The sequence below is a fragment of the Pygocentrus nattereri genome, chromosome 1 (assembly GCF_015220715.1).
Source record: "Pygocentrus nattereri isolate fPygNat1 chromosome 1, fPygNat1.pri, whole genome shotgun sequence".
Taxonomy (NCBI): Eukaryota; Metazoa; Chordata; class Actinopteri; order Characiformes; family Serrasalmidae; genus Pygocentrus; species Pygocentrus nattereri.
In genome coordinates, this window is record NC_051211.1 from 54,603,704 (window position 1) to 54,626,397 (window position 22,694).

Consider the following 22,694-nt stretch of genomic DNA (forward strand, 5'->3'; position numbering starts at 1 on the left):
TTGGCATATTTTGTAAAATCCCTGTGCTCCTTTATATTGTGTGTAAATGTCATGACGAATGGACCAAAGGAAACGGCCCAAAATGACTTTGAAAAAAATCCGGTTCCATTGACTCCCATTAAAAGTAAAGTATGTTTTTTCCTTCTCCTGTGAAGTGACCATTTCGGAGATACGAGGTTTGTTCCGACCGCAGAGATAAGTAAAGCATAACTAAAGACGAAGTTTGGCTGATGTTTATTTACAATTATAAAGAAGACGAGTAGTTAAATAATCGGGCTTTGGTTTGATCACTGATCCGTAGAACAATCGCTGTATCTCATTGGTTGAGCAGTCATGATGGTCGCTACAAAAACACTACAAACAGCATTAATCTGTCCCGAGACCCAGCAGCACCGCGCAGCGCTGTGACCGGCACGTCTATCATCTGTGAGAGCCCATGAAAACAGCAGGCTGTGAGTTCGGCGGCGAGTTCTTACTGTACTGTTTCTCCACTACACACACATGAAGTGCGACCCGTCGGGCAGCTGCGGTGGCGGGGGAGGAGAGGAGCCTGGAGACCGAGGGGGACTGGACAGGCTGTTCACTGCAAACCGTTCAACAAAACAAGCCCACAGACAGGCAAGACAGCAAGATGTTAGTCACTACAGATCAGCTGTGCACACACACACACACACACACACACACACACAATATCACAGATAAACAAAGACAGACAGACAGACAGCTGCATACACAGTGGACGGCGAGCATGTCAGTAAAGGCCTTTTCATACTAAGCAGAAAACAACAGATACAGAAGAATAAAAAATCTGGGATTTTAAAAGCACTGAAATCTTCACATCAAGTCTGACACTTTAAAACAGGCGGAGGAGACGATGAAGAAAACGAGAAAAGCGAAATTGGCCCTTTTTCTTTCAGCCAAAGCATCTCGAGGACACTGCGTTTAACCACTCAGCAGAAACGTGGGCCGTGCAGGCTGCTCCACTCAGGAGCTCTAAAACAGTGAATCGATTCACTGTTGGGTTCGATTCCCCGGCTGGGTGACCGGGGTCCTCTCTGTGTGGAGTCTGCATGTTCTCCCCGTGTCTGTGTGGGTTTCCTCTGGGTTCTCCGGTTTCCTCCCACAGTCCACCAAAGACATGCAGTCAGGCCAACTGATGATAAGATAAAGTGCCCCTGGGTGTGAATGTGTGAGTGACTGTCTGTGTCTGTCTGCCTGCCCTGCGATGGACTGGCGACCTGTCCAGGGTGTGTCCTGCCTTCTGCCCGAAAACTGCTGGGATAGGCTCCAGCACCCCCCTGCGACCCTGACGGAGAAGCGGCTTGGAAAATGGATGGATATATAAATAAAATTTACTTACTTACTTACTTTGGCCCAGAAGGTATGAGGTCTAATCGGTTACTTAAAGGTCATAAGACTAGGGGGGTATAAAGCCTCCCAGCATTGGGCTGTGGAACTGTGTTCTCTGAAGTGATGGAGCTCCATCCAATACCTTTGGGATGAGTTAGTAATCTAGAACTGACTGTCCAACCTCAGTACCTGACCTCACTAATGCTCAATCAAATCCTCACAACAATGTTCAACATCTAGAAACCTTCCCAGAAGAGTAGAGGCTGTTACTGCAGCCCAAACTCAGTACTGGTCAACCTGATTAACACTTGCTCAACAGCTGTACAACCCAGGAAATGAACCTGGCTCTGTATTAAACTTCTTAGTCTCAGTCCATTTGCTTCAGACTTAATGTGAAAGACTCCATTCATTTATATGCATATTTTTCAAAAACATTTCGGAAACACTTTCTATGATTGTCACTTTGTAAGCATCTACAAACACATTCATAACATGTTATAATGCATTCATAAGGCATTATAAACATGGCTATAAATATTTATAAAAATGCATTACATATTATAGCCTTGTTTATTATGCATGAAGAGTTGTTAACATAATGCATCATAAGTACCGTTCATAATAAATTATAAGAGCTCATAAGCTGTATTAGTCCACTCTAAGTAAAGTGGAGCGTGCTGGACTAAAGCCTCCTCCAGGGTTTAGACTGAGGCTTCAAACTGAAGAATTTACTGAAGGATTTACTGAAACACTAAAACACAATAAGCTCATTACAGGCTTCAAATGTCAGAGTTTAAACTAGAGCAACATCAGAGTTTCACCCAATGTGGGAAAGTTAATATACACCACCGTTAGCCTGGTATTTGTCTTTATGCTCTCCAGCCGGGACTGACTTCTTTGCCCCTGACAGTATAACATGTCAACACTACTTATAATGCATTATATTAACAATCCATAATGTATAATAAACATGGCTATAAAGTACAATGCAGTGTAATTCATTTTTACAAATATTCCTAACCATGTTTATAATGCAGTATGAATACACTATAACATGTTATAGATGCTTACAAACGAGACATTCACAGAAAATGTTACCAACATTTCTTTCTGTAAACATGAGCTTTGTTACGAAAAGGCCTTAACAAGCAAACTAATGTAACAACTATAAAACTGCCATATAAACCAATTAACGTAACTTCAACACCTTAATACAAGTTAACACAGCTGAACCTTGTTAGTTAGTTGGTTAATGCAGGTTGTTAATTAGTGAACCGATTCACAAAAACATGCACAGGGATTTCAGCAACGCCTGCAACGGCTGTTCTAAGATGACGGCTGTGTAATCAGAGACCCAAACAGACTTCAAACTGAGCACAAACGCTCAGAAATTCAGTCCATGCGCTTCAGCAGTCGGTCTGCTTTAACATGCAGGAGAGAGTTGTGCTTTAAATACTTCAGCAGACTGAACGTTGTTCCTCACCTGAAACCAGATTGCCGTGTTTGGAGGCGGTGATGTCATAGGGGTCTGTGATGATCTGATCTTGGCTCTGTCCAGAGAGTTTTTCCTCCTCCTCCTCCTCCTCTTCATCCTCCTCTGTGCCCACTCGTACCATCACTGCTGTCTGCAGACTGAGACACAAGAGAGAGAGCTGAACGCACCGCCAACCTGCAAACACAGGACAGATAAACACACACGAAACCCCACCTGTTCTCGGCGGGCAGGGTTTTGAGGCGGTCGGCCGCCGGCTCTTTCTGTCTCTGGTGCTCGGGGCTTTGGCTGGTTTCAGGAGTCTTCTGACAAACCTCACCCTGCTCCTCCTAAGAGGAAACACAAGACAGCAGGACGTGCCAAAAGCTCTGACAGCAAGTGCGGGACGGTAATGTAACGCGGAGGGTGACGCTGTGTTACTCACCATCCTGTGAATAACACTGTTCAATTTTAGTAGCTATGCTGACGACACAGCACAGCTACTACTACATTTCCTTTCCTCTGAAAATCAGGACTCTCTAGACAGGCTGACCAGCTGTGTGCCAGACATTTCTCACAAAATGTTCCACAACTAAATCACAAAAAAAGAGAAATGCTGATTGTTGATCCCAAAGCTGCTTTATGAGAATCTCGGCTCTTTACCTTCACATCCCAAACCTGCAGCAGGAACCTGCCTGTGATCTTAGACTCCGAGTTTAGTCTGGGTTTAATCTGCATGTAAACACAGTCACTAAAGCAGCTTTTTATCATGAGAAAATCACTAAAGTTCAGCCTTTTCTCTCTCAGAGCGACGCAGAGAAACTCATCACTGTGTTTGTTCAGCAGAGTTGATCACTGTAATGGTCTTCTAACTGAAGAGCAGTCCACCCTCTAGCCCCCGTACAGAACACAGCCGCACGGATCCTCACAGCACCAGCACAGAGACCTCACATCACCCTGTTTACACACTGCACTGACCGCCTCGCTCTTTCAGAGAGTTTAAAGCTCTGCCGCTGGTTTTTAAAGCTTTAAATGACCTTAAAGCTCCTGATTTCTGATCTTAGATCTACATAATGACCTTCTGCAAACACCTTCAGAGACTCTTTCAGTTCTTCTGCTCCTAAACTGTAGAGCTCAGTTCACCTTTTATTAGACAGTCGAGCTCAGAGCTCACTTCTAATAAACACCTGAAAACGCAGCTCTTTAACTCTACGGCTCTTTGGTCTTCATCCGTTTCATCTGATCTGTTTTATTGTCTTATGATTTAAAATTAATACTCATAATTTCTCTGAGCTACCACCGGCAAGAAAAGTGCTCTATAAATAAGGATTTTTATTATCATTATTATTGATGTCATTCCTACGATGTGTGAAATGGGTTCAGTGTGTGCTGTGTTACCTCAGCTGGTTTGGGGGTCTCTTTCAATGTGGCTGTCACTTTCATCAGCTCTCGCTCTCCAGGAGGCATCTCTCTCTCTTTCCTCCTGCCATCCTGCTCTTCTGGAGACAGCGTGGAGCTCCTTGTCTGATAAACACACATTCAGAGACGTAAGCCTCACCGGATAAACTCAAACTAACACGATGATTGACAGCCACGTGCGATGTTTATATTAAAGCCAAAACGAAGCCTTGATGCTGCTTCTCTACAGTAAGTGCATCTGCATATGAGGTGCTGAGGAAGAGAGTTCAGAGCAGGACAAGCATCCTGAGATTAGCAGCTCAGTGACAGACATGACGAAGCCAGACTGCTGTAAGCATGATGCATAATTCATAAAGCCGATTCCCCACAGCATCGCCGCTACAGAGATCATTCATCTGAGACGAAGGCACAGACAGCTGCATCGTGGACCAGCATTCATAACGTATTCACGGCTTGGAATGAGCTACACCAATGGCTGCGCAAGGTTAGAACCGCAAAGCCAGCTTCACAGAACAATATGAGACCGTTTTACAGCCTCAGAAAGTACAGAAGAGTATCACTGCTGTCGGAACAAAACCTCGTATCTCTGTAACTGTAAATTGGCAGGAAAAAATATTCATAACTCATAGCACATCGTAAAGGGCAGCTGAGCGAAATGGAGGATCTGTTCCAACAACACTGACATGAGAAAGTTTAAAGAGAAGTGATTTTTCCTCTAATTTCATACTGTTGGTCAAACTGGACACTTAGTTTGACGACCGAGGATTAACTTACATTATTTTATGTAATAAAGTAAAGTGGAGGTTATTGTATGAGAGGCCGTTTAGGCCAAAACCCTAACTATCCTCTCACGCTCGCCATCAAACCCTCTCACACTCAAATACAGCTGAACCTGAGAGCTCGAGCTCTGCAGGTCTTTACAGCGAGAGCAGGTGGTGTGTGGACGTCACGGCTACCTGCAGGGTGTAGTAGTGCGGATGGTCTTTACTGAAGGACAGACTGTGTGAGAGGCCACTCTCCTCCCTCCTCCTTTCGCGCTCGCGTAGCGCCCCCTGTTGGTGCCTCCGAATTCGCTCCATCTGCTCCTCAACACTCATGCGCTGCCGAGCTCCCTCCACACCGCCGGTCATCTGCTCTACTGCGCTGCGTGGACGGTCCTGCTCAGAGTGAGAGAGAGAGAGAGAGATTGAGAACAAGCTCAGAGCGAGAGACTGAGAACAAGCTCAGAGCGAGAGATTGAGAAGAAGCTCAGAGCGAGAGATTGAGAAGAAGCTCAGAGCGAGAGATTGAGAAGAAGCTCAGAGCGAGAGATTGAGAAGAAGCTCAGAGCGAGAGATTGAGAAGAAGCTCAGAGCGAGAGATTGAGAACAAGCTCAGAGCGAGAGACTGAGAACAAGCTCAGAGCGAGAGACTGAGAACAAGCTCAGAGCGAGAGACTGAGAACAAGCTCAGAGCGAGAGACTGAGAACAAGCTCAGAGCGAGAGACTGAGAACAAGTTCAGAGCGAGAGATTGAGAAGAAGCTCAGAGCGAGAGACTGAGAACAAGCTCAGAGCGAGAGACTGAGAACAAGTTCAGAGCGAGAGACTGAGAACAAGTTCAGAGCGAGAGATTGAGAAGAAGCTCAGAGCGAGAGACTGAGAACAAGCTCAGAGCGAGAGACTGAGAACAAGTTCAGAGCGAGAGATTGAGAACAAGCTCAGAGCGAGAGACTGAGAACAAGCTCAGAGCGAGAGATTGAGAAGAAGCTCAGAGCGAGAGACTGAGAAGAAGGTCAGAGCGAGAGACTGAGAACAAGCTCAGAGCGAGAGACTGAGAACAAGCTCAGAGCGAGAGACTGAGAACAAGTTCAGAGCGAGAGACTGAGAACAAGTTCAGAGCGAGAGAGTGAGAACAAGCTCAGAGCGAGAGACTGAGAACAAGCTCAGAGCGAGAGACTGAGAACAAGCTCAGAGCGAGAGACTGAGAACAAGCTCAGAGCGAGAGACTGAGAACAAGCTCAGAGCGAGACTGAGAACAAGTTCAGAGCGAGAGACTGAGAACAAGCTCAGAGCGAGAGACTGAGAACAAGCTCAGAGCGAGAGACTGAGAACAAGTTCAGAGCGAGAGACTGAGAACAAGTTCAGAGCGAGAGACTGAGAACAAGCTCAGAGCGAGAGACTGAGAACAAGTTCAGAGCGAGAGACTGAGAACAAGCTCAGAGCGAGAGATTGAGAAGAAGCTCAGAGCGAGAGATTGAGAAGAAGCTCAGAGCGAGAGACTGAGAAGAAGCTCAGAGCGAGAGACTGAGAACAAGCTCAGAGCGAGAGACTGAGAACAAGTTCAGAGCGAGAGACTGAGAACAAGTTCAGAGCGAGAGACTGAGAACAAGCTCAGAGCGAGAGAGTGAGAATGCTCAAAGTGAGAACGCTCAGAGTGAGAGAGTGAGAACGCTCAGAGTGAGAGAGTGAGAACGCTCAGAGTGAGAGAGTGAGAACGCTCAAAGTGAGAACGCTCAGAGTGAGAGAGTGAGAACGCTCAGAGTAAGAGAGTGAGAACGCTCAGAGTGAGAGAGTGAGAACGCTCAGAGTGAGAGAGTGAGAACGCTCAGAGTGAGAGAGTGAGAATGCTCAGAGTGAGAGTGAGAACGCTCAGAGTGAGAGAGTGAGAATGCTCAGAGTGAGAGTGAGAACGCTCAGAGTGAGAGAGTGAGAATGCTCAGTGAGAACGCTCAGAGTGAGAGAGTGAGAACGCTCAGAGTGAGAACGCTCAGAGTGAGAACGCTCAGAGTGAGAGAGTGAGAACGCTCAGAGTGAGAGAGTGAGAACGCTCAGAGTGAGAACGCTCAGAGTGAGAGAGTGAGAACGCTCAGAGTGAGAGAGTGAGAACGCTCAGAGTGAGAGAGTGAGAACGCTCAGAGTGAGAACGCTCAGAGTGAGAGAGTGAGAACGCTCAGAGTGAGAGAGTGAGAACGCTCAGAGTGAGAGAGTGAGAATGCTCAGTGAGAACACTCAGAGCGAGAGAGTGAGAATGCTCAGAGTGAGAGAGTGAGAACGCTCAGAGTGAGAGAGTGAGAACGCTCAGAGTAAGAGAGTGAGAATGCTCAGTGAGAACGCTCAGAGCGAGAGAGTGAGAATGCTCAGTGAGAACACTCAGAGCGAGAGAGTGAGAACACTCAGAGCGAGAGAGTGAGAACGCTCAGAGTGAGAGAGTGAGAACGCTCAGAGTGAGAGAGTGAGAACGCTCAGAGTGAGAGAGTGAGAATGCTCAGTGAGAACGCTCAGAGTGAGAGAGTGAGAACGCTCAGAGTGAGAGAGTGAGAACGCTCAGAGTGAGAGAGTGAGAATGCTCAGTGAGAACACTCAGAGCGAGAGAGTGAGAATGCTCAGAGTGAGAGAGTGAGAACGCTCAGAGTGAGAGAGTGAGAACGCTCAGAGTAAGAGAGTGAGAACGCTCAGAGCGAGAGAGTGAGAATGCTCAGTGAGAACACTCAGAGCGAGAGAGTGAGAATGCTCAGTGAGAACGCTCAGAGTGAGAGAGTGAGAACGCTCAGAGTGAGAGAGTGAGAACGCTCAGAGTGAGAGAGTGAGAATGCTCAGTGAGAACGCTCAGAGCGAGAGAGTGAGAATGCTCAGTGAGAACACTCAGAGCGAGAGAGTGAGAACGCTCAGAGTGAGAGAGTGAGAACGCTCAGAGTGAGAGAGTGAGAACGCTCAAACACAATCTATCTATTTAATATGCAGCTTATAAACTACACGGATTGTGTTTACGTGTTTTCAGCTCTTCACTGTCTGTGAGTAGAAAACCACGCAATGGCCATTTTCACAGTTTGACCACTGCATTAAAATTAATTCTCCTCAAATTATGTAACGGTAATAAACATGTTTTCTAAAGCTTAGCGTGACTACACTGAAAAACTCAACACTGACCCAAACAAACATAAATACATCATTAACTAAATACCAGGTTACACATTTAAAGCAAAGGACCTACTGTTCTCAGATCAGGCTTCTTGTTCTTCCGCAGAGTCACATAAGAGGCGATAGTGGAGGATTCCGGCATCTGAGACTTTGTTCTGGGACTCACGACACCCACAGGATACGGCATCCCTGCAGACAATGAGAGCCTGGTGTGTGAAAACCTGACAGCTCCTACAGTTTCAGCTGCTGAAGTCCTGTGATGAGATGTTTGAGTACCTTTAGTACCCGACGGCTCTTTTTCAGCAGCCTGTTCTGATTTGTCCTCTCCGTTATTCTCGTCTACTTCAGCCACTGTGGTCAGCTCTGGTTCACTCTTATACAGTCTGTAGTCTGGACCCTGGAGAGGAGTGACCATACATGTAACACACACACACACACACACACACACACACACACACACACACACACACACACAGATTTCCAAAAGAAATGTTATGGACTGAGTGTATGAGATGCTAATATTATGAAACATGGATGCAGATGGAGTCGCGTGATCTGAGGTCTTCACGCTGAACTGTTAACGACTGAATGAGAACAAAAAATGAGGCGAACATTCAAACTCGGCTGAAATGACCCAGTGATGATGACCAGAGATGGACGCCCACAGAGTTTATGAAGTGTGATGTGGAGGAGTCAGAGGATGCGGTGAAGGTGAAGGAAATGGGGGTGGGGGTGGGGGGGTGGGGGGGGTGGGGGGGAGTCAGCAGCCTCTTACGCTGTGGCTGCCGTTGCGCTGGGCGGCCTTGCGGTCCTCAGGCCGGTGCGCGGTTGTGCGAGGCATGTGTGGCTGTGCGGAGCCGGGGCAGGGCAGGGGGGGCACGCACGGGCGCTCTCCGCCCTCGTACAGCTGAGGAAGTGGAGGACGCGGGGGCACGGAGTCTGACTCCTACAGATTGAAAACAGTCCCAACTGAGAGGGTGAAATGGAAGCTTGGTTGCAGGGGTCAGTGTTGGCTCAGAGCTGAGTGTGGAGAGAAATCAAGTACTGGACGCTGCTGACCACAGAGCTGGCAGAACACTGAGCTTCTCCTAAAGCAATAAACCACCAGAGCCTCCTGTGATAAAACCACTGTAACACACCACCTCAGGCGGCTTATTGCTTTTATAAAATAGCGGCCAACTTATAACAGGACAAAATACAAGTAATTGGTATTATTTATAATAATTGATATAAACAGGTAATCCTAGTTCCTAGTTCTGTTAGATGGTATCGTTGCCAAGCAACCATGGACAGCTGAATGAGGTTATTAAAGGATGCTGTCTACAGCCAAAGCACCACAACCCAGCGGCGCCGATCCTCCCACACCGGGCAGAATCTCAACCGGCTGTTAGCTGTCCGCTGAACTAGTTACTAATCAACCAGGGCGCGTTTAGGACGATTTTAGGCCTTTTTCTTCAACTTCACACCGTTTTTCACGGCACACATGCGCCTTCACACAATCTCCGCGGTTCTCACTGCTAAGTCACTCAACCGTTAACAGTTTATTTCACTCTGTGTTTCAGCTGCACGTTATTATTGGAAGACTGAGTGAAAATGAGGAATATTATAACTGAACCAAGTCAAAGAAAACAGGCAGGTTAACCTACTCACAGTTCCCTTATTCTGCTCTGGACTACAGTCGTTATATTTGACCTGAGCACAGTTCGTTTCTCGCAGCACAGCCGATTGTTATATTAGCAGAGAGACGGGTTCAGTTCCCTAACGCTCACCTCGCTCTTCTGAAGGCTGGAGATCGGATTGGCTCCCGGAAAACCTGCACATACAGACAAACACACATTACTGCACTGAACACACAGAACCCACAGAGCCACAGAACCCACAGAACACAGAGAACACACAGAGCCACAGAACAGACAGAACACAGGGAACACACAGAGCCACAGAACCCACAGAGCCACAGAACCCACAGAACACAGAGAACACACAGAGCCACAGAACAGACAGAACACAGAGAACACACAGAACACACAGAGCCACAGAACCCACAGAGCCACAGAACAGACAGAACACACAGAGCCACAGAAAATAGAACCAGGGCTGAGAACCACTGGTCTATGGTGTGTGTGTATAAGAGAGTGTGTGTGTGTGTGTGCATATATATGTATTTGTGTGTATAAGTATATGAGAGTCAGTGTGTGTGCATGTGTGTGTGTGTGTGTATGTAAGTGTGTATAAGTGCATGAGTGTGTGTGTATGTATAAAAGTACAGAAGTGTGTGTGTATGTATAAGTGTATATAAATGTATATAAGTGTGTGTGTATATATATATATATGTGTGTGTGTGTCTCACTGGGTTCAGTGCTCCTCTTTGGCTTGTTTTTGTTCAGAGCTTCCATCACGTCCTGAATTCTCCAGAGTTCCTTCTGGATCTGTACGTGCTGCTGACTCGGAGGTTCCGTCTACACACACACACACACACACACACACACACACACACACACACACACACACACACACAGTTCAATGCTGTACATCAGTGCACACTCGACTGTTACGTCTGTGTGTGGTTATTTTTCAGTGAGAGGAGCTGAAGGTCAGCACTCTACCTGTGGACTGCCGAGAGCCTCCAGCTGTTCCAGCAGGTTCTTCTTAGCCAATGTGACATCAGCCTCCATCTTATCGTACTCTCTCCAGCTCCGATCGAGCTCCTGCAGAACCACAGCGTTCACACAGCATCTCACTCACTGCGACGTTCTCATTGTGTATGTGTCTGTGTGTGGCTGAATCTACAGTTTGTGATGGAGACAGAGATTCACTCACGGCGTTCACGCGGGAAAGTTCTCTGCAGGTGCTGAGGAGGCCGCTCTGCAGAACGTCTCTCTGCTGGATGACGCTCTGAACAGCTGCTGGATTATCAGCGCTCATCTCGATCTCCTGACTGGCCGACAGCAGGGCGGTCTCCAGAGTGTGCTGCAGTTGCAGAAAACACCAACAAAATCACATCACTCAAACCCACAGCACCCTGTCTGAACCAGCGTTCTCCGTCAAGAACCACAGTTATTACGCTGTAGTACTGCAGTTATTAGTGTAATACACAAATGAGCGATTAATAACTACTTGTGGATCGAACGATCTGGGAATTCTTACAGTGACCGCAGCTGTTTGTGCATTAAAACCAACATTACAGAGCTCGGTTCTACCTTCTCTCTGTGGAGCTGCTGAAGCTTCTCCTCCTGAGTGCGCACCACTTTGCCTTGTTCACACAGTCTGCTTAGCTTAGTCTGAAAGAGTGAGACAGAGTTAGAGCTTCTTCCTCTGATCTCAGGAAGGCGCATCATCACAACAACAGGCCATCAACTCCAAACACAGCACAGTATTCAGTTTAAATGCTTTTAATAATCTGATAACTGCAGTAAATCAGATTGGGTCAGTAACTGGTTCAGTGTGTTTACACTTAATAATCTGATAACTGCAGAAAATCAGATTGTGTCAGTAACTGGTTCAGTGTGTTTACACTTAATAATCTGATAACTACAGAAAATCAGACTGTGTCAGTAACTGGTTCAGTGTGTTTACACTTAATAATCTGATAACTACAGAAAATCAGATTGTGTCAGTAACTGGTTCAGTGTGTTTACACTTAATAATCTGATAACTACAGAAAATCAGATTGTGTCAGTAACTGGTTCAGCGTGTTTACACTTAATAATCTGATAACTACAGTAAATCAGACTGTGTCAGTAACTGGTTCAGCGTGTTTACACTTAATAATCTGATAACTGCAGTAAATCAGATTGTGTCAGTAACTGGTTCAGCGTGTTTACACTTAATAATCTGATAACTACAGTAAATCAGACTGTGTCAGTAACTGGTTCAGTGTGTTTACACTTAATAATCTGATAACTACAGAAAATCAGATTGTGTCAGTAACTGGTTCAGTGTGTTTACACTTAATAATCTGATAACTACAGAAAATCAGACTGGGTCAGTAACTGGTTCAGTGTGTTTACACTTAATAATCTGATAACTACAGAAAATCAGACTGGGTCAGTAACTGGTTCAGTGTGTTTACACTTAATAATCTGATAACTACAGAAAATCAGATTGTGTCAGTAACTGGTTCAGTGTGTTTACACTTAATAACCTGATAACTGCAGAAAATCAGATTGTGTCAGTAACTGGTTCAGTGTGTTTACACTTAATAATCTGATAACTACAGAAAATCAGATTGTGTCAGTAACTGGCTCAGTGTGTTTACACTTAATAATCTGATAACTGCAGTAAATCAGATTGTGTCAGTAACTGGTTCAGTGTGCTTACACTTAATAATCTGATAACTACAGAAAATCAGACTGGGTCAGTAACTGGTTCAGTGTGTTTACACTTAATAATCTGATAACTACAGAAAATCAGATTGTGTCAGTAACTGGTTCAGTGTGTTTACACTTAATAACCTGATAACTGCAGAAAATCAGATTGTGTCAGTAACTGGTTCAGTGTGTTTACACTTAATAATCTGATAACTACAGAAAATCAGATTGTGTCAGTAACTGGTTCAGTGTGTTTACACTTAATAATCTGATAACTGCAGTAAATCAGATTGTGTCAGTAACTGGTTCAGTGTGTTTACACTTAATAATCTGATAACTACAGAAAATCAGACTGGGTCAGTAACTGGTTCAGTGTGTTTACACTTAATAATCTGATAACTACAGAAAATCAGATTGTGTCAGTAACTGGTTCAGTGTGTTTACACTTAATAATCTGATAACTGCAGTAAATCAGATTGTGTCAGTAACTGGTTCAGTGTGTTTACACTTAATAATCTGATAACTACAGAAAATCAGACGGTGTCAGTAACTGGTTCAGTGTGTTTACACTTAATAATCTGATAACTGCAGTAAATCAGATTGTGTCAGTAACTGGTTCAGTGTGTTTACACTTAATAATCTGATAACTGCAGAAAATCAGATTGTGTCAGTAACTGGTTCAGTGTGTTTACACTTAATAATCTGATAACTACAGAAAATCAGACTGGGTCAGTAACTGGTTCAGCGTGTTTACACTTAATAATCTGATAACTGCAGTAAATCAGATTGTGTCAGTAACTGGTTCAGTGTGTTTACACTTAATAATCTGATAACTACAGAAAATCAGACTGGGTCAGTAACTGGTTCAGTGTGTTTACACTTAATAATCTGATAACTACAGAAAATCAGATTGTGTCAGTAACTGGTTCAGTGTGTTTACACTTAATAATCTGATAACTACAGAAAATCAGATTGTGTCAGTAACTGGTTCAGTGTGTTTACACTTAATAATCTGATAACTAAAGAAAATCAGATTGGGTCAGTAACTGGTTCAGCGTGTTTACACTTAATAATCTGATAACTGCAGTAAATCAGATTGTGTCAGTAACTGGTTCAGTGTGTTTACACTTAATAATCTGATAACTACAGTAAATCAGACTGTGTCAGTAACTGGTTCAGTGTGTTTACACTTAATAATCTGATAAGTGCAGTAAATCAGACTGTGTCAGTAACTGGTTCAGTGTGTTTATACTTAATAATCTGATAACTACAGAAAATCAGATTGTGTCAGTAACTGGTTCAGCGCGTTTACACTTAATAATCTGATAACTGCAGAAAATCAGATTGTGTCAGTAACTGGTTCAGCGCGTTTACACTTAATAATCTGATAACTACAGAAAATCAGATTGTGTCAGTAACTGGTTCAGTGTGTTTACACTTAATAATCTGATAACTGCAGAAAATCAGACTGTGTCAGTAACTGGTTCAGTGTGTTTACACTTAATAATCTGATAACTGCAGTAAATCAGATTGCGTCAGTAACTGGTTCAGTGTGTTTACACTTAATAATCTGATAACTACAGTAAATCAGACTGCGTCAGTAACTGGTTCAGTGTGTTTACACTTAATAATCTGATCACTGCAGAAAATCAGACTGTGTCAGTAACTGGTTCAGCGTGTTTACACTTAATAATCTGATAACTGCAGTAAATCAGATTGTGTCAGTAACTGGTTCAGTGTGTTTACACTTAATAATCTGATAACTACAGTAAATCAGACTGCGTCAGTAACTGGTTCAGTGTGTTTACACTTAATAATCTGATCACTGCAGAAAATCAGATTGGGTCAGTAACTGGTTCAGTGTGTTTACACTTAATCTGATAACGGCAGAAAATCAGATTGTGTCAGTAACTGGTTCAGTGTGTTTACACTTAATAATCAGATAACTGCAGTAAATCAGAGTGTGCTAGTAACTGGTTCAGTGTGTTTATACTTAATAATCTGATAACTGCAGAAAATCAGATTGTGTCAGTAACTGGTTCAGTGTGTTTACACTTAATAATCTGATAACTACAGAAAATCAGATTGTGTCAGTAACTGGTTCAGTGTTTTTACACTTAATAATCTGATAACTGCAGTAAATCAGATTGTGTCAGTAACTGGTTCAGTGTGTTTACACTTAATAATCTGATAACTGCAGTAAATCAGACTGTGTCAGTAACTGGTTCAGCGTGTTTACACTTAATAATCTGATAACTGCAGAAAATCAGATTGTGTCAGTAACTGGTTCAGTGTGTTTACACTTAATAATCTGATAACTGCAGAAAATCAGACTGGGTCAGAAACTGGTTCAGTGTGTTTACACTTAATAATCTGATAACTACAGAAAATCAGACTGGGTCAGTAACTGGTTCAGTGTGTTTACACTTAATAATCTGATAACTACAGAAAATCAGATTGTGTCAGTAACTGGTTCAGTGTGTTTACACTTAATAATCTGATAACTACAGAAAATCAAATTGTGTCAGTAACTGGTTCAGTGTGTTTACACTTAATAATCTGATAACTAAAGAAAATCAGATTGGGTCAGTAACTGGTTCAGCGTGTTTACACTTAATAATCTGATAACTGCAGTAAATCAGATTGTGTCAGTAACTGGTTCAGTGTGTTTACACTTAATAATCTGATAACTACAGAAAATCAGACTGGGTCAGTAACTGGTTCAGTGTGTTTACACTTAATAATCTGATAACTACAGAAAATCAGATTGTGTCAGTAACTGGTTCAGTGTGTTTACACTTAATAATCTGATAACTACAGAAAATCAGATTGTGTCAGTAACTGGTTCAGTGTGTTTACACTTAATAATCTGATAACTAAAGAAAATCAGATTGGGTCAGTAACTGGTTCAGCGTGTTTACACTTAATAATCTGATAACTGCAGTAAATCAGATTGTGTCAGTAACTGGTTCAGTGTGTTTACACTTAATAATCTGATAACTACAGTAAATCAGACTGTGTCAGTAACTGGTTCAGTGTGTTTACACTTAATAATCTGATAAGTGCAGTAAATCAGACTGTGTCAGTAACTGGTTCAGTGTGTTTATACTTAATAATCTGATAACTACAGAAAATCAGATTGTGTCAGTAACTGGTTCAGCGCGTTTACACTTAATAATCTGATAACTGCAGAAAATCAGATTGTGTCAGTAACTGGTTCAGCGCGTTTACACTTAATAATCTGATAACTACAGAAAATCAGATTGTGTCAGTAACTGGTTCAGTGTGTTTACACTTAATAATCTGATAACTGCAGAAAATCAGACTGTGTCAGTAACTGGTTCAGTGTGTTTACACTTAATAATCTGATAACTGCAGTAAATCAGATTGTGCCAGTAACTGGTTCAGTGTGTTTACACTTAATAATCTGATAACTACAGTAAATCAGACTGCGTCAGTAACTGGTTCAGTGTGTTTACACTTAATAATCTGATCACTGCAGAAAATCAGACTGTGTCAGTAACTGGTTCAGCGTGTTTACACTTAATAATCTGATAACTGCAGTAAATCAGATTGTGTCAGTAACTGGTTCAGTGTGTTTACACTTAATAATCTGATAACTACAGTAAATCAGACTGCGTCAGTAACTGGTTCAGTGTGTTTACACTTAATAATCTGATCACTGCAGAAAATCAGATTGGGTCAGTAACTGGTTCAGTGTGTTTACACTTAATCTGATAACGGCAGAAAATCAGATTGTGTCAGTAACTGGTTCAGTGTGTTTACACTTAATAATCTGATAACTGCAGTAAATCAGAGTGTGCTAGTAACTGGTTCAGTGTGTTTATACTTAATAATCTGATAACTGCAGAAAATCAGATTGTGTCAGTAACTGGTTCAGTGTGTTTACACTTAATAATCTGATAACTACAGAAAATCAGATTGTGTCAGTAACTGGTTCAGTGTGTTTACACTTAATAATCTGATAACTGCAGTAAATCAGATTGTGTCAGTAACTGGTTCAGTGTGTTTACACTTAATAATCTGATAACTGCAGTAAATCAGACTGTGTCAGTAACTGGTTCAGCGTGTTTACACTTAATAATCTGATAACTGCAGAAAATCAGATTGTGTCAGTAACTGGTTCAGTGTGTTTACACTTAATAATCTGATAACTGCAGAAAATCAGACTGGGTCAGAAACTGGTTCAGTGTGTTTACACTTAATAATCTGATAACTACAGAAAATCAGACTGGGTCAGTAACTGGTTCAGTGTGTTTACACTTAATAATCTGATAACTACAGAAAATCAGATTGTGTCAGTAACTGGTTCAGTGTGTTTACACTTAATAATCTGATAACTACAGAAAATCAAATTGTGTCAGTAACTGGTTCAGTGTGTTTACACTTAATAATCTGATAACTAAAGAAAATCAGATTGGGTCAGTAACTGGTTCAGCGTGTTTACACTTAATAATCTGATAACTGCAGTAAATCAGATTGTGTCAGTAACTGGTTCAGTGTGTTTACACTTAATAATCTGATAACTACAGTAAATCAGACTGTGTCAGTAACTGGTTCAGTGTGTTTACACTTAATAATCTGATAAGTGCAGTAAATCAGATTGTGTCAGTAACTGGTTCAGTGTGTTTATACTTAATAATCTGATAACTACAGAAAATCAGATTGTGTCAGTAACTGGTTCAGCGCGTTTACACTTAATAATCTGATAACTGCAGAAAATCAGATTGTGTCAGTAACTGGTTCAGCGCGTTTACACTTAATAATCTGATAACTACAGAAAATCAGACTGTGTCAGTAACTGGTTCAGTGTGTTTATACTTAATAATCTGATAACTGCAGAAAATCAGATTGTGTCAGTAACTGGTTCAGTGTGTTTACACTTAATAATCTGATAACTATAGAAAATCAGACTGTGTCAGTAACTGGTTCAGCGTGTTTACACTTAATAATCTGATAACTGCAGAAAATCAGACTGTGTCAGTAACTGGTCCAGCGTGTTTACACTTAATAATCTGATAACTGCAGAAAATCAGACTGTGTCAGTAACTGGTTCAGCGTGTTTATACTTAATAATCTGATAACTGCAGAAAATCAGACTGTGTCAGTAACTGGTTCAGTGTGTTTACACTTAATAATCTGATAACTGCAGTAAATCAGATTGTGTCAGTAACTGGTTCAGTGTGTTTACACTTAATAATCTGATCACTGCAGAAAATCAGATTGTGTCAGTAACTGGTTCAGCGTGTTTACACTTAATAATCTGATAACTGCAGTAAATCAGATTGTGTCAGTAACTGGTTCAGTGTGTTTACACTTAATAATCTGATAACTGCAGAAAATCAGATTGTGTCAGTAACTGGTTCAGTGTGTTTATATTTAATAATCTGATAACTGCAGAAAATCAGATTGTGTCAGTAACTGGTTCAGTGTGTTTACACTTAATAATCTGATAACTACAGAAAATCAGATTGTGTCAGTAACTGGTTCAGCGTGTTTACACTTAATAATCTGATAACTGCAGTAAATCAGATTGTGTCAGTAACTGGTTCAGTGTGTTTACACTTAATAATCTGATAACTACAGAAAATCAGATTGTGTCAGTAACTGGTTCAGTGTGTTTACACTTAATAATCTGATAACTGCAGTAAATCAGATTGTGTCAGTAACTGGTTCAGTGTGTTTATACTTAATAATCTGATAACTGCAGAAAATCAGATTGTGTCAGTAACTGGTTCAGTGTGTTTAAACTTAATAATCTGATAACTACAGAAAATCAGATTGTGTCAGTAACTGGTTCAGCGTGTTTACACTTAATAATCTGATAACTGCAGTAAATCAGATTGTGTCAGTAACTGGTTCAGTGTGTTTACACTTAATAATCTGATAACTGCAGAAAATCAGATTGTGTCAGTAACTGGTTCAGTGTGTTTACACTCAATAATCTGATAACTGCAGAAAATCAGACTGGGTCAGTAACTGGTTCAGTGTGTTTACATGCTCTTGAGTAATCAGATAATGGGGAAACTCCAGGTCTACAGGAGTCAGACAGTAATCAGATAATGGGGAAACTCCTGATCTTGCGGGTTCAGTGTTAAACGCTGCCCGCTGTTTCCATGACGACGCTCTGTTTTCACACATGCTCAGACTGAGGGAAACGAAAGAAATCAGAGTGAGAGTTCACACTGAAAAACCCCATTACGGACTCAGACCAGCCTCTTTATCAGATTCACTAGACTTACAGACTTTTACTAGATTTACAGACCAGATTTAATCAGATTTACAGACCTTCATCTGATCTAAGAAACCAGAGTCTGTGTTTACATGATAATTTGATAATCAGATAACTGCTGAAATCTGATTAGGATCTGATTAATGAGTGCATCTAAACACAGTGACATAAATACTAGTCACATATGTTCAGATTCTGACAGATTGACTCTTCACTGGTCATTTCAGCAGAACAACCGACTTCTGTTTCAACCTCTGAATCTATTAAGGATCCAGATGTGGACAGCAGTGGACTTACATCAACATCCAGTTCGTCAGGTCTGCAGCTGAAGGTGTTCTCTCTGTACTCCTCAGGGCTCATCTGCAACACAGAGCAACACTCAGACGCAGGTCTGCCACCCGGCTGCTGTCACAGCCGTGCAGTAAACGACTGCAGAGTGATTAGAACGGCAAACAATCAGGAGAAGGACCTCAGCTCGCCTCATTAAGGGGGGCATCTCTCCCACTCAGTAAAGGCCTTTCAGTGTTATTACTGCAGGAAAGACTAAGATCTCAGCAGCTTTGAGAGGAACCTGATGCTAAAGTGAAACGAAGGCATGTTACACATCCCTGTACATCAGAATGCAAACGCAGGTAAAGTGAAAATTCCTTGCATTTGTCCAAGTTTAAGACTAAAATCTAGAACTAATATACCGTTAACAGAGCAAGATACCACAGCTGGAACAAAACCTCGGATCTCCAAAATGAGAACGTCACAGGAGGAGGAAAAAACACAGTTTCCTTTCAATGTAAGTCAACAGAACCAGACTTTTACATGCAATTTACACTCGATGTGAAGAGCAACTTTCAAAATATCACACAAACTGAAAAACAATAAAAAAGATACGAGGTTTTGTTTTGACAGCAGCGATATATTACACACACACACACACACACACACACACATATACATATACATATATCTCATGTACATATTCTACATACACACACACAAAACACTGATTTTAATCCATCCATTGATTCAGAGCAGTTTTGTTGATGTGACAAAAAAAGAAACAATGCACATCTTTTTTCTCTCCGACACACACACACACACACACACACACACACACACACACACACACACACACACACACACAGAGACAGACAGACAGACAGACTCTCTGAGCTGATGACGGGAATGAAGGTGTGTGACGATGAGAGGTCAGCATCACTTTTATACGCGTTCTTGTTCTAAAAGTGGCAGAGAGGCGTGGCAGGTGTGTGTGGAACATTCATGGCTCCTGTTGCAGGACAGCAGGACGGAGAGGTGGACACACGGACAGACAAGGTTCAATATGAAACAAACAGGGAATAAATACAATATACAGCAGCGTGATGGGGCCTTAAGTCTGGCCGGTGATGTAAACTGTAGAGAAGCACATTCGTCACTCCCATTTGCGTATTAAATATCTAAAAATCCCACAGGCTGACCTCTCAGATAGTGACCGGTGGTGAGGAGGATGTTCTCCATGGACTGGGCGCAAGGTGCAGTGTTGGCAGCCTCGATCGCACGGCGCACTAATTACCTCTCCCCTCGTTCCCCTGTTCTGCCCCCACCCGAGCTGGCATGACTAATGAGAATGCAGCAGAAAGGCTGCAGCTAAACCACCTCACGCGCTCCGGCGCCCCAGCGAGGGATTTGGAGGGAGTTCCTGACACCATCCTGAAGAGACTTCGAGGACTTTTAAAACTGCTTTCCGGTGGATGCTGAAGCTCGGCAGCACCGTCGACAGCTAACATTTCATCAGCACATGGAACAAAGCCAGCAAGGACACTTAAACGGTTTACTGTGTCCAGATAAACGACCTAGACGATCTCGTCCCACGTGACACTGGAACAGTCCCAGCACATGACTGAATGGTGAACTGCAAATGGCTCAGAATGGAGTGATCATACGGGCCGGCGGGGAGTTTACATGGCAGTGCAGATCAGACAACACGACTAAGCCATGCCAACACCGTCTGCAAGAAAATAACAACAACCACCAAAACAAATAAATAAAACGATGGGATGTGCTGTAAGAGACCCAACACTGGATGAGACAGTGAGGGACGCGTCCGGGGGAGAACAGGAGGGCAGGTCGATGGGACGGCGGGGTGGGGGTAGGTGCATTAACGTGTGGACGTCAAGACCTTACTTGCTGGTAAAGTTGAGGCCTTGGAGCTGAGTTCTCAATCATAGTGTGAATCATGAAGATTATCGGCTCGTTCTCCTTCATCTGGTACAAGTGAGGAGGAGGAACAGCATTCAGCACAGAACAGCACTGCCACACATCACAGCCGCACACGGCTCCACCATCGTGAGCTAGGGGGAGATATTTGGTTGCAAAAACTACCAGAGGAGGAGAAACGCAGACCCTTCCCATTCCGGCATTGTCAGATCAGAACATGAGGCCTACGTGGGTGTAATAAAACAACACTGAAGAACTCAGAGAGGAAACTGTGATGTGGACGTTTGGACCCCTGACAGGATGAATGCGGTCAAATGAAACCAGTTAAGGGTCAGATCACTGGTCTGCTCTGGTTCTGTGATGCTCTTAAAGCTACGTAGGTGAGCAATGGGAGCTTAACAGTGCAGAGTCTTCAATTCAAGGAGCAGAAGGATGACTGGACGCTGCACTGCACCGTTTCATTTCATGCTCAGTTTTTCTCTGTGACTTCTCAAATATTTTTTGTAAAACATAAAGAACATTTCAGTAACACTTTACTGTAGGGTGCTGTTCATAAGGCTACATGACACCTACATAAGGTTGTCATTACAACTAACATAACCCTACATAACACTTTATAAAAGCTTATTACAACAGACAGCTGATCAGCCAATCACGCGGCTGCAACTCACTGCATTCAGGCGTGTAGAGGTGGTCAAGACGACTTGCTGAAGTGCAGACCGAGCATCAGAACGGGGAAGAAAGGGGATTTAAGGGGCTTTGAACGTGGCGTGGTTGTTGGTGCCAGACGGGCTGGTCTGAGTATTTCAGAAACTGCTGATCTGCTGGGATTTTCACACACAACCATCTCTAGGGTTTACAGAGAACGGTCCGAAAAAGAGGAAACATCCAGTGAGCGGTCAGTTGTGTGGACAAAAATGCCTTGTTGATGTGAGAGGTCAGAGGAGAATGGGCAGACTGGTTCCAGATGATAGAAAGACAACAGGAACTCAAATAACCAACCAGAATCTCTGAGGAACGTTTCCAGCACCTTGTTGAAAGTCTGACACGAAGAATTAAAGCAGTTCTGAAGGCAAAAGGGGGTCCAACCTTTTACTAGCAAGGCGTACCTAATAAAGTGACCGGTCAGGGTATAAACAGTCATGTAGGGCTATGTCAGCTGTAATGACAACGTTACGTAGGTGTCATGCAGGCCTTATGAACAGCACCCTACAGTACAGTTCTTATTTAGCTGTGGAAGTGGTTGTTTCAAATATGGTTCTTTACAGTAAAACGTCATTATTTTAATAAGGTGTGAAATTCTCTGAAATTAAAAATCACTCGTTTTTCCGGTTCCGGTTTCCAAGATGCACAATTTTTCGATTTACTTCAAATCATTTCATATTTGTGTTTGGAGGAAAGAGCGCCTGTCCTGTGGCGTGAGACGACGTGACATTTGACACAGAAGACGTAGCGCAGCGGCCGGCGGGTCAGAATCAGCACGACAACAAACTGTGAATACTAATAATAAGAAAAAAGGTTAAACTGGTTTTGTAAAGTAAAATTTGATCTGTTTTACCTACAAAATATTTCAGAATAAAGGAATTAACTAATAAACGAAGTATGAAGTGTTCAAACATCTGCATCTTTCAATCCCTCCAGGCTCCAGAAAGGCCCCGATAATTCCATTAAACACTCTAAACTGACCATCGACTATAACCTTACATCTACATCCCCACATCTATATTAGACACACATGATGGCTGAAGACGACATTAGACTCCCGGGACACATCGTTACTGC

At 42.8% G+C, this 22,694-nt stretch overlaps 1 protein-coding gene across 16 annotated transcripts in view; it reads right to left on the reverse strand.

Annotated features, from left to right (window-relative positions):
• The window catches only part of plekha5 (pleckstrin homology domain containing, family A member 5), a 175,543-nt gene that overhangs the window by 1,723 nt on the left and 151,126 nt on the right, over positions 1–22,694 (reverse strand). For 4 of the 16 annotated variants that reach the window (XM_037541695.1, XM_017687795.2, XM_037541690.1 and 1 more), the window contains 13 exons: positions 18,999–19,061; positions 11,339–11,419; positions 10,959–11,108; positions 10,745–10,846; positions 10,489–10,597; positions 9,908–9,951; positions 8,415–8,535; positions 8,212–8,327; positions 5,197–5,397; positions 4,220–4,345; positions 3,059–3,171; positions 2,834–2,982; positions 477–583 (listed from right to left, as the gene is read on the reverse strand). In XM_037541695.1, coding sequence (XP_037397592.1) covers positions 492–583; positions 2,834–2,982; positions 3,059–3,171; positions 4,220–4,345; positions 5,197–5,397; positions 8,212–8,327; positions 8,415–8,535; positions 9,908–9,951; positions 10,489–10,597; positions 10,745–10,846; positions 10,959–11,108; positions 11,339–11,419; positions 18,999–19,061 — 1,467 coding nt within the window. In that variant the 3' untranslated portion in view covers positions 477–491. Of the gene's footprint in view, positions 1–476; positions 584–2,833; positions 2,983–3,058; positions 3,172–4,219; positions 4,346–5,196; positions 5,398–8,211; positions 8,536–8,913; positions 9,085–9,907; positions 9,952–10,488; positions 10,598–10,744; positions 10,847–10,958; positions 11,109–11,338; positions 11,420–18,998; positions 19,062–20,879; positions 20,961–22,694 lie in introns of all 16 variants that reach the window. The other 12 variants (XM_037541685.1, XM_037541684.1, XM_037541683.1 and 9 more) reach the window with 6 other exon arrangements.